Consider the following 12,806-nt stretch of genomic DNA (forward strand, 5'->3'; position numbering starts at 1 on the left):
TAACTAACTACAGAATCTCATCAGCACTATATTTTGTGCCAGTTCTAATTCCACTATTTTTTTTTAATTCGCTTAGTGGGGGGTGGAGTCCAACTGGGTCCATGGCTGCCACTGATTGACCTATTGTAGCCTGCCTGGGTGATTATGATGATGGAGAATTTGGTGGAATGAAGATTGGCAGGGGAAACCGAAGTACTCAGAGGAAACCTGCCCCGGTGCCACTTTGTCCACCACAAATCCCACTTGCTCAGACCTGGGATCGAACCCAGGTCGTCGCGGTGGGAAGCCAGCGACTATCCACTTTAGCTATGGCGTGGCTTCTAATTCCACTAAGTGTTCCATTTCTCTTATCTGTTGTCTGAGGCTGGTACTGTTTGACATTAATGGCCGAAGCACCAAGGGACTCGCTGGCACCACACCCTAACAGCAGAGACAACAACAACAACAACAATAAATACTGCACTATCAGAGTTTAGCAGGAACAGCTGTGCTAATATCTAAGTTTATGACAGTAGCAAGGCATCTTGATTCCAAGATATGAGGTGTATCAGAAAGTTCCTGGACTAGGTCAAAAAAGAAAATAATTAATCAGTTTTGTTGCCATCTCCTTCAAAATAGTCTCCTTGGGAATGTATACAGTGATCCAATCGTTTTTTCCGTACTTCAGAAGCACCGTGGAAATCATTTTCCTTAATGCTGTTAAGTCCTGCTTGCAGTTCCCTTTGGATGACAGTCACTTTCAAAATGTCGTCCCTTCAGTTTCATTTTCAATTTGGGAAAAAAGCAAAATCACAAGGGGCTAAGTCTGGCAAGTAGGCAGGATGGGGAATGATAACCATGTTGTTATTCACAAACTCTGTGGCTTGCAGGGACGTATGGGTGGGCACGTTGTTACAATGAAGGAGCCAGTTGTGGTTGTGCCAAAGTTCTGGTCTTTTTGAAGAAAGTTGTCTTCTGGGTTTAGGCACCGTGTAATCTTCGTTTTGGCCGACGTTTCGGAGGAACGTAGCGCCTCCATCTTCAGAGCAGTTNTCTTTTTGATCGGACATTTTCTCTTACGGGCCTCACAGTAAAAGTCAGAGTTTACTGTAGTGTTAGGAAGAACAAATTCACGGTGAACTATCCCCTTCATGTCGAAAAGAACAGTGAGTATGCTCTTTGTTGAACTCTGGACCTGCTCCACCTTCTTTGCTCTTGGTAGTTGTGGGCTCTTCCACTGTGATGATTGTGCTTTGTTTCTGGGTCATAACCATAAATCCAACTTTTGTCATGTGTTATGATCCAGGAGATAAAAGCTGGGTCCTTGTTAGCCTTCTCATAGCTCAAGACACATTTACGCATTGCTGCTTTTGATCATTTGTCAAGAGTGAGGGAACAAACTTTGCAGCAATGTGGCACATGTTCAAATTTTCTGTGAGGGTCTCTTGGCAAACTCCATATCTGATCCCAGCGGTGTCTGCAAGCTCATGGATTGTTTGGTGATGGTCTTCATGGACGACTTGTACAATTTTTTTAACATTTACTGTTTTTGCTGGTGCTTGGTCGCCCTGAATGTTCATCTTCAACTGACCGGTCATGAAACATGAATGCCATTCAAAAACCACTGTCTGGCTTGAAGAATGTTCTCCAAAAGCCCCATGAAGCATTTCAAGGGTTTCGGTAGCAGATTTACTGAGCTTTGTGCAGAACTTGATGCAGACATTTTGCTCAATTTTGCCATCCATTGCAGACAAAATGAAACACGAAGTCAAAAAAGTACTTGTGTAAAAACAGTGCATGTTCACAGAGTGGTGTCACGTGGTAGACTGATGCAGTAGGCTTGTGGGGGGATAATGTTGGGCCCCTCTCTCATCTCTCACCGAGGCAGTTACAACAATAACAGTCTGGGAACTTTCTGGTAGCACCTCTATGTGAAAAAATATATTACTTAGTTATCTATGTGTCTTCATGGATATCACAGATCAGTTGTTATACTGATGGAAATAAATGTGTGTACATAGACATGTGTATATTTTGTATATGTTGGGAGAATATGCGATATGAACTGCCTGGTGAGGCGTCACAAAAATGCACTGTTGCAAGGTACTAGGTTTTCCTCAATAACTTGGAAGAAAGAATAAATGTACATAGTTAGTTAGTTATTGGAGAGGGTGGGTTTCCCCATGCACTGAGACCAGTATTGGTCCATTGTGCTTCCCTCTTATGATATTCTACCAGTCTCTATACCCTACCGATATTGGTGTGTACCATCAGTCCCTACCGAGCCAGCGAGTTCGGCCTCTACTGGCTTGGCGGTATCTATAATGCTTCCCCCATCTATCAGAGGCGTTAGAGACTACTGTTGGGCGGGAAATGTCCTTGAATTTAGCTCAGTGACCTCCTTTGGAGATATGAGGTTCTTTTACGTGCCGTAAAGCTACGACATGGGACCCACAGCTTAAAGTCCCTCCTGGAGGACTTGTTCCCTGAATTTTTCCGCCCTTAAAAATTCCACGACCTCCGCCGGGTTTGAACCTGTGTACCACGAGTCATGAGGTGGGAACATTACCTCTAGGCTACGGAGGCCGCTATAAATGTACATAAGTTGAGTCCTGAAAAAATATTTCTTCCCCATATTTTATGTTCTCATATGGTTTACAGGTTTATTTCAAATGAGCTTTGAACATATGATCTAAAGAGAATCTCTGAATACAGTTTGTGACATAGTGTGTTACCCTGAAATCACTACATATTTCTTCATTTGAGGTTTTCAGGTACAGGAAAATCCATTGTGATTGAGATTATTTGTGGAAAGAAACTAATGCTATGCTGTAAAGACAAAATACTTCTGCAAAGTGGTGCTCAGTTCGTCCAAATGTTACACAGAACTGTTCCATAAGCCAAGGCTAAATTAGACTGTTGCTTGGATGACTTCTGACAAAATCATCACATGTTATATACTGAGTAAAAAAAGAAAGGTAAAGCTATCCCTGTAACAGGCTGTGAAAGCCCATAGGGTTGGTATGTCGAGGCTCCCACATTTTCTCTAGATAATCAGCTCACAGATGGTGGTAAGGTTATCCAGCTTTATATGCCCCCCCCCCCCCNAGATTCCTCGTACTCATTTGTGTTAGAGGCTGAGTCAACCCCAGGGCCATAGTGCGGCTGGAAGGATTAAGTAAATAGAAAAAAGTTATATACTTAGTAGATAGAATAATTATTCAAGTTAATCTCTGGTCTGCTGTAACTTGACTGACAACTTTTTTCATGTACCCTGGCATGATGTATTATCACATCGTCATCATTATTGTTATTACTGTTATTGTTGATATTACTGATATGAAACTTACATATTCTAATGTACTGATAATGCAAGATTAAGTCATATAAATTAGACAATGTATTGAACACATCTAGTCAGTATCTTCAAATGTTGTGAATTAACCATTAATTGATGTGAGTTAGGAAGTGTCAACAAATGTCATACATAAATGTTGTGTTTTAAAAATGCAGCTGCTGTTATACAGTCATTACAAGAATAGTGAGGTGACTGAGATAGTGATTACCATTGTACATACTTTCTCATATACAGTTGACTAAGGTGATGTTACGTAGAACAAAAATTTACTCTTGCTTGGTAGACTGCTGTTGGTTAAGGAATACCAAACAGCAGTGTAATCCATCTGCCCAGTAAGGCCAGTCTTGACAAAAATGAGTAGTCTTTTGCACCTCTACTAAGGGACCATTATTTTCTTAAAGAAACCGCCTATTTAGTGAGACAGGCTCTGTACCATAAAAAAGTAACTAAAGTAAAGCTATCCCTGTAACACGCCATGAAGGCCCATAGGGTTGTGAGACATTGAGGGTCCCACATTATCTTGACAATCGGCTCAAAGATGACGTTAAGGTTGTCAGCCTTACGTGCCAGGCGCGCTTTACTCCCCAGGAAAATTATTTAATTCCTGGTACTCATTTCTGTTAGAGGCTGTGTTGACCCTAGGGCCATAGTGCGGCTGGAAGGATTACGTCAATTGAAAAAATCCAATGACCTCATCGGGACTTGAACCCACGACCTTCTGGCTTGTAGCATAGCCCCTCCACCAACTATGCTATGGCATACGCACGGCTCTGTACCATATTCAAATTTAATCTAAACCATTAGAGCCACTTTAAAGAAAATCAACATTTTGAGGGAGGGGGGAGGGAAGGGCCCATTTAAGGAGTTCCCATTTTTGGAACTAGTGTTCACATTTGCCAGTCCCACTGGCCTGAGATGGCTACACTTTTAAATACTGAATATGAATAAATTCAATCCAGCCATTCAGCAGGTATTAGTGAAGTGCATATCCATCCTGGCAGACACCTTCCAAAAACGACTTCTTTGAATGCAGGGGGCTAAAAATTTGTGAATTTATCAGGATGTTGAGATAAATTTTTTCATGATCACATCTCATATATGAGATTCATTCAGTATCACATTATTTTATGAGTACTGATAACATTTTGTTGTGAAGTGTATTATACTGTATAAAGCAGATGGTGTACGGTTGAATATTTGTGCTTGTTATTCATTGGAGATGGCCTTAAATATTAGCCTCAGTACATCATTCATTAGCATATAGGAGTGAATAGGAATACAGGTGAAAGCAGTGGTTAATGGTATAAAAATGAGACTTCCTGTTCAAATTTTCAACGGGTGGTGCACTAGTATAGATATTACAAAACACAGTCATATACGCTGTATTTGATCATACAGTAACTAGATTCTGGGGTAGAGAAACAGATAGTTGCCCAGCTGGTCCTATATTTAATGGCATCTAAAGGTTCATCTCCATGTCGGCTGCCATTGGGCCCTACTCTTAGCCACTTCAATCCACTCCACATTCTCATATCCTATTTTTTTTTTCAGACGAGGTTTATCATCTTTCCGTCTTGGCCTATGTCTTGCAGATGATTTCTCCTTTTATGCCTTCCATATTTTGCCACTGTACTTATATATCCTGTTCATCACATTCTAATCATGTTTTGTGAAGGGCGAATATAATGGAAATATAAAAAATCAGTCCAGAAAACTAAATGTCACAATCCAAAAATCGTAACACAAATCTATTCAGTGATTTTATGAACAAAAACTTCACACATTTGTTGCTTATTTATGCAGTGCAAAAAAAATTGAGTTCTATCAGATTGAGCCCCATCATGTTATTTGAATACTTCTTGCATAACTGTGCTATGACCAACACCTCTAACCCGTTCCGAAGATCACGTTTGCACGATCCCATCCTCAATGGAACGCTGGTTAGCGCTTTCGTATTTACTACGAGGCACTTTCTGCCATGGATCCGGGGACTTTCCTCAGGGCTATTTGAGTTACTTGGAACTCTGCCTGTAACCCCGAAGCGAGAATCGATAGAACTCCGACCACAACTCCCTTGCATCGTATTATATAGTGATGTTAGTAAACAACTGTCTACCTTCGAGTTATAACATTATAGATACTCCTTAAAATTTAATGCTGAGAAGATTACATCCCCTTGTTGTATATTGTGTTCAGTTGATTTTTTCCCATGAAACAAAGAGCTACATTACTATACCACATAGCATTTATGGGAGATCCACGCATTGATTAATAGACTATGATTTGACACTATTCTCGAAAATTTCTTTATAGATCGAATGTCACTCTTACAACCGAACGAGAACAATTTATTACCCGTTGTCCTGCCCACAAGGACGAACGTCGAATACTCGGGATGTAACGTGCCCGATCCTTCCATCACTTATTTAGTGCATTTAAAGGGAGCTTCGTTGGCCAGCTGATCTATCTTGTGGACTATACGACTGTTATTGGAAGTTAGAATACGTCGTAGTACCAAGTTTCTTTTTGGTGTAACTGCTTAAGTTGAAACGTTTTCTTATATACGGCAAAAATGAACTGGCCATTTCGAGGTTTCTACATTTTAAGCAGGAACTGTAGTTAGACGAAAAATAATGTACAAAATAACCAGTTGCGCAATTATAGTGTTTGCAGTCCTCATGCTGCATTTTTCGTTGCAGGAATGTATATATAATTGAGTTATCTCTAAATAAGGGTACCACAGCGTTTAACGTTATTGAACTTTATTAACACTAATAATACAGATCACTTGCAAAGTACGCAAGAATTAACAAATGCTCCGTATACGCGGTACTGCTCTCGCGGATTCACGTTCGCGGTAGCAGTACTTAACGGTACTTAATACCAGCTGTTTCCCTAGCTCGCTAGAATGCCGACTGAGATAGCGAGTCTGTAGTGCGACCTATTCGCCATCCTGCGGCCGGCGTAAGAAGTACGGTTGTAGCGGCCATAAATGTGAATATGTGAATGGGACTTATGTCATGTTTCTCATGGGCACGAAAACAAAAGATTGCTAGAAGCGAATGGGGTGAGCGGGGTGAGTGGCGTGCGAATCGTATGTGAGGAAGGTTGATTTGCAGTGTATACTGTGATTTGTTTGTGCGTAATGTACTGAATTACATATGTCTTGGCTTTTATAGTGCCAGTTTACCCTCTTGTCTCTCGACGTTAATGTAAGTGAGGTCATGATTAGGTAATTGCTCCATAAATGAGAGTCTCTTTTTATATTGATTACAAGTGTCTGCTTTAGCAGTACGACGGAAAGCTAGGAAGTACATCAAGAAATTGTCGATGGTAATTATTCTGGTTTGTAGTTTGTAACCAATCAAAGTATATTCGGAAATTTGCCATCCTAAAGTCTTGCCGGGCTAGTCGTATTACGGAAATTATGAAGGCATGCGTGTGAAAATCGAGTGCGCAGGAGAATTTATCCACTGGTTTGAAAAGTTAACAATGTACCTTTGCCATGTATGACACAAACTTCGTCCTCAGTGCGACAATTTATTGTAGTTCTTTTGTCTTCTTTTCTTCTTCTTGTGTAGAATGTAACAGGATGCTTAAATATACTATTGTTACCTTTGACAGTCCATATTATAAAGGCTCAGTATTCGGTGGTGTTCAAATCAGAATATTTATACCCCCAGTCATGCATAACACAACCACAGGGAGCTGCCTTCATAGACATCTCATGCAATTTTATACACCCTGGGCGATCTAAACAGACTTTAAGAAAGGGCCACCATGAATAACCTCTGCAAATGTAAATAATACACAAAAAGCACCTAGTAACATATATGAGCAAAAATGAAAGATCTGATCAGCATTCAAGAAGAAAACATGTTATGAGTATACTTTCAACCCAGTTTCCTCAACAGCATAACTACTGTGCCTAGGGAGAAAGCCCCTTGTGCATAGAACACTGGGTTCACCAAATACTGTGCTTCATTGCCCCCACATAATAATCTAATACGTGGACCTGAACCACAAACTCTTCCCCCCACCAACATAAACATTCGCAACTTGTCACCTCAGCCCTATAATCTCTAAAATTCCCACAAGGTCTCCTTTCACCTTGGAAATCCTTGTACCTGTTATAGTGATTTTCACCTTACACTATTTAATTTTTAATTTCTAAGTTTGATGTGTGTGTGTTTATTTTTAAAATTTAATGAGTATATGGTGTTAAGTCAGATGTGACCAAATATAACAAATTTCCAAATTTATATGAGAATTGTAGTTTATAGAATTTCACCACTGTGTGTATATTTCTCTCAGATCACTTGGCAGTGGCTTACCTGAGCTGAAAAAAAGCGAGTGAAAAAATAAAAGCATTTCTTTGTGCAATGGTAACTCTCCCCACGTTAAGTGGGTCTCTGGTCACCTCAGCATGGTGCATCCGCAGCTTGCAGATGAAGGAGACAGCCTCCAGATATGGAGGGTAGCTGCGGATATACTGCATAAGCAGTTGTGGACAGCCAACTATCAGCTTCGGTGTTGGGTGTGAGGCTAACAACTTCTCACTCAAAAATTAGTTTGTTACGAAATGTCAGAGAGGGCCCCGGACATGGATGGATTCTTTGGATAAATGACCCAAGCTAAGGAAAATGTATATGAGATTTTGTACAGGGGATGTAAGAAGTCTGTACAGGGCAGGTTTGCTCATGACAGTTGTGAAAGAAATATAAAAATACAAGTTAGATTTAGTGGGAGTACAGGAGGTCAGATGGGACAAGGGTGGCACTGAACCAGGAGGTGAATGTACATTTTTCTGTGGAATGAGAATCGTGAATTAGGTACAAGAGTCCAGGTTATTATCAATTGAACAAGTATAAACCATGGTTCGATGAAGGATGCTCGGAATTATTAGATGAAAGGAGATGAACCAAATTGCATTGGTTATGGGATTTAGGTGAAATAAATGGGGATAATCACAGCAATATAAGATGGGAAGCTAGCTGGTATTTCAGAAATAAAAAGAGAAAATATCTGAAATACAAAATTAATGAGATTGCAATGAACAGCAAGAACAAGAACAGTAATGACCTATATAGAAAAATAATTGAATTTAAGAGCATTTACCAGCCTAGAAGTAACTTAGTGAAAGATGAGAATGCTGATCTGCTTGCAGATTCCCACAACATTTTGAATAAGTGGAAGAAATACTTCTCTCAGTTATTGAATGTACATGTCAGTGATGTTAGGCAGATAGAAATAGATACAGATGAGCCATTAGTACTTGAGGTTGAAACTGCTATTGCAAAGTTGAAAATGTATAAATCAGCAGGTAGTGATCAAATTCTGGCAGTTTTGATTCAAGCAGGAGGTGAAACATCATGGTCTGAGATCCATAAGCTCATTGATTCTGTTAGGAAGAAGGAACAGTTGCCTGATTAGGAGAAGGAATCTGTTATTGTACCAGTTCAGGTGATAAAACTGATTGTATTAATTATTGTGGGATGTCACTGTTTATCAGCTTCATACAAAATTTTATCCAGTATTGGGAATATCATTTGGAAGGTCGCGGGTTCAAATACCGATGAGGTCATTGGATTTTTTTAAGTTGACCTAATCCTTCTGGCCGCGCTATGGCCTTGGGGTTCACTCTAACAGAAATGAGTACAAGGAATTAAATAATTTTTCTGGGGAGTGAAGTGCGGTCGGCGCGTAAGGCTGACAACCTTACCGCCATCTTTGAGCCTATTGTCTAGATAATGTGGGACCCTCATCGTCTCACAACACTATGGGCCTTCATGGCCTGTTACAGGGATAGCTTTACTTACTTTTTACTTTATTGGGAATATCATTGTAGATTTCAACATACCAGATCAACTACTGATCACATTTTTTTTTCTTCATCAGATACAGGAGAAAGAATGGGAGTACAATGAAAATTGCATAAGCTATTCAGACATTTGAAGAGAGCCTATGATTCAGTTAGGAGGGACGTATTGTACAATTGTCTCATATAGTTTTTGGCACCCAAGGAGTGGGAACTCAAAGTTAGAGTACCCATGAAACTAGTTAGGGTGATCAGAACGTGTTTAAATGCTCTATCACCATTGCCTTTCATCTTTGCTTTACCGTATTCCATTAGGAAGGTCCAGGAAAACCAGATGGGACTGAAGTTAAATATGACAGTAATTAAACAAAATTTGATTCAGGAGGAAATTAAGAGGAGATTGAATTTGGATAATGCTTGCTTCCATTCAGTCCAGAACCTTCCAACTTCTTGTCTGCTGCCTAAACACGTAAAAATTAGAATATACGAAACCATAATTTTGTCTGTGGTTCTGTATGGGTGTGAAACTTGGTCCCTGACATTAAGGGAGTCATATAGACTGAGGGTGTTTGAGAACGGTGCTGAGGAGAATATTTGTTGGATAGAAGAGGGATGAAGTGATAGGAGGTTGGAGAAAACTGCATAATTAGGAGCTTCATAACTTGTACTTGTCTTCAGGTATACTTAGAATAATCAAGTCACTGATGAGAGGGGCAGTGCATGTACCATGAATGGGGGAGAAGAGGAATGCGTATATGACATTGGTGGGAAAGCAAGAAGGAAGGAGACCGCTAGGAAGACTTAGATGTAGAGGGGTTGATAATATTGAAATGGATCTTAGAGAGGTAGGTTAGGGTGGTATGAACTCGATTGATGTGGCACAGGATGCAGACCAGTGGGTGGCTCTTGTGAACACAGTAATGAACCTTCATATTCCATAAAGTGTTGGGAAATTCCTGAGTAGCTGCATAACTGGTGGATTCTCAAGGAGGAGTTAGCCCCATGGAGTTGTTAGTTAGCTAGATGGTAACTGCTCCATTTTTATTTTAAATCGCAATATATTTGTCCTTCTTGATAACAGTGTACGATACAATGACATTTCATTAGGTATGTTAGATTACTTGTAATATATAAATCAAGTGAAATCCCAGTCACAATGGGGAGAGCTTAGATTGGGTAAAATGGTTAAAGTTAGGTCTCATGGTAGTTGGTAGATCTACGTGTAAATTAAGAAAAGTTGTTCTGATTTGATCAGTTATGTTGTACTTGTCATTTCAGTGAACTTTGCATAAATTCATAGCATCCAGTCAGAAATAACCTCCCTTGCATACATAGTATTCTCATGAGGTATGTTAAACTGCTTATTCTAATGGACAGGAGGGGAAACTGGTAAAGTGGTATAGAGGAATTGGCTGCAGATACTGTAATTAAAGCTTGTTTGCTTTTTAAGCATGATTTTCATTTGACTGGTTTGGTGGTAAAGGTTTCCTTCCCATTATTCTCAATTTCTGCAGGTCACATGTGTGGATCCATATGCCAAATTTGCTGAAGAATTTTAGTTTAAAATGTTCTCAGCATTTATTGGTAGTGTGGGACATTGTGTGTAACCTATGGTGAAGTCTTCAGTTTTGTTTCACATTGGGCAAATATTGATTATATGCAGACTGAAGTATTTTGTCCTCCAAGAAACACATACTGAAGGAGTTGGGGGGGGGGCGACATGGCTTCCTGCACGAAACACGAGTGAGAGTAAAAGGTAAAGTTGTCCCCATGCTTAACTAATTAAGCACTATGCCATGGAGGCATATGGTGGAGTGGATGTATAGATCCACATTTTCTTCACCTCAGCACTAGTTTGAGGTGAGTGGTCAGCTTCATACCCCTGCCACTTTACCCTGCAGAAAGTGTCCCTGGTACCCATTTGGTAGGAGGCTGTGTGGGCCCCAGAGCCTATCTGGACGATGTGGAGAGAAGAAAATTCTTGATCCTACCAGGATTTGAACTCCGACCGTTTGGTCATCCAGCCAGTAACCAGTCGCTATACTGATTATGTTAATGGAATTATATATATATTTTTTTTTCATACAGAAAATGCCATGGAGGGCACAGTACTAAAATTGTAAATAAAACTCATGTACTTAAAATGTGTTTCTGATGTTACACAAATTTTGAGTTACTTGAGAATCATACGAACAGTGTAGGAAATATATGTAAGTATATATTTATATACAAAAAGTAATATAAACCAAAATTAACGTAACCAACATAACATTTATTACTGTGCATAAATGTTGATATTATGGCAGATATTCATTTCAGGAGTATTGGTTTTCTGCCATATAAAACGTTGGGATATAAGTGGTTATTTTCATCCATCCCTGAATATACATGGTACTTACGAGTACTCTCCCAAGCATCTTAATGCACAGGACCAGGAATTCTCTCTCAGCGGGATGCATTTATGCGTTGTGAACTGCATGATCAGACAGGAATGGGAACAGCGGCGTCATTTGAGAGTAATAGGAGGGAAGGATGGCATGCCAGTAAAGTAGCTTAGGGAACTACTAATACTACAGTTTGACCTGTTAGGAGAAAATTGTATTCAAAGCTGTGGTGACTTTGTCATGTTCATTAAGGCATTTGGTGTACCGATTTCTACAAGCAGGCTGTTGATTTTTCAGATACCAGCAATGTGATGATTGTTTGCTCAGTTCAGTACTAGTGTCACCTCAGCGGGATGCTGCTAGAAGGGGAAGAGGTGGTGAAGGAGGACATGGCAGAATGTAAGTTTTCACTGATTGCAATGAAAATGTCCCAGAATCTACTTCTGATGAAGTTGATATTGTAGTTAAAAACTGTAATTAACTCTGCTTGAATTAATCCAAGCAGTCAGCAGCAATTTGCATTTCATTAATGATTTATGAACTTATAAAGTACTTTCTTCCTCAAAGTAGATAACTTTCACTCCAGTGTGACATACAGGTTTACTGGACTGAAAGTTATCTACTTTGTAATTGATAGTGTGACGGACCAGAATGAGACAAATCAAATTACTTTCTTCCTTTTGATTTGGCTTGGTGTTATAAAAGAGACCTCCTCCGTGGTCTAGTGGTCAGAGTTCCTGGCTACAGATCCAGAGGTGCCGGGTTCGATTCCTGGCACTACCAGCGGCAGTCGCTTCGTCAGTATAGTTCGCTTGTGGACTAAAAGCCACGGATTTTCTTCTAGTTTTTATCTTATAAAACAGATGACCCTTGATAGTTAATAGACGGGTACATACAGAGAAACTGAGCACATGAAGATTTTCAGAAAGGACAACATATTTGACAGCATATGAAAAGGGAGATAATATCACAGTTGAAAGTTAACTGTTACAGCAGAAAAGAATTGTGAGACTGGTGACATCTCATTTTCATTGACAGTTATTGGTGAATATTCTGGATAGCAAGCAATTTAACATGAATAATACAACTGTTGGTATAACAGAACAATTTATGAAAGGTTGGCAGTACCTTTAGAGTGTAGCAGTCTTGTATTTTCACACATAATGAACGTGCTGACCAGAAGCAGTACAGAAGCCGATGGACATAAGAATATGAAGAGCAGTCCTTTGCCATAGGCAGAAGATACATTCCTGAAAAACACTGTGAT

The 12,806-nt window shown here is 39.8% G+C and overlaps 1 protein-coding gene across 1 annotated transcript in view; it reads left to right on the forward strand.

The window, feature by feature from the left end:
• Window positions 1–6,429: 6,429 nt before the first annotated feature.
• The window catches only part of LOC111865391 (protein furry), a 284,199-nt gene continuing 277,822 nt past the window's right edge, over window positions 6,430–12,806 (forward strand). The window contains exons 1-3 of the mRNA XM_023853369.2: window positions 6,430–6,670; window positions 10,434–10,502; window positions 11,837–11,938. Of these exons, the coding sequence (XP_023709137.1) occupies window positions 11,893–11,938 (46 nt within the window). The 5' untranslated portion in view covers window positions 6,430–6,670; window positions 10,434–10,502; window positions 11,837–11,892. The remainder of the gene's footprint in view (window positions 6,671–10,433; window positions 10,503–11,836; window positions 11,939–12,806) is intronic.

Source organism: Cryptotermes secundus, unplaced genomic scaffold (assembly GCF_002891405.2).
Source record: "Cryptotermes secundus unplaced genomic scaffold, Csec_1.0 scaffold295, whole genome shotgun sequence".
NCBI lineage: Eukaryota > Metazoa > Arthropoda > Insecta > Blattodea > Kalotermitidae > Cryptotermes > Cryptotermes secundus.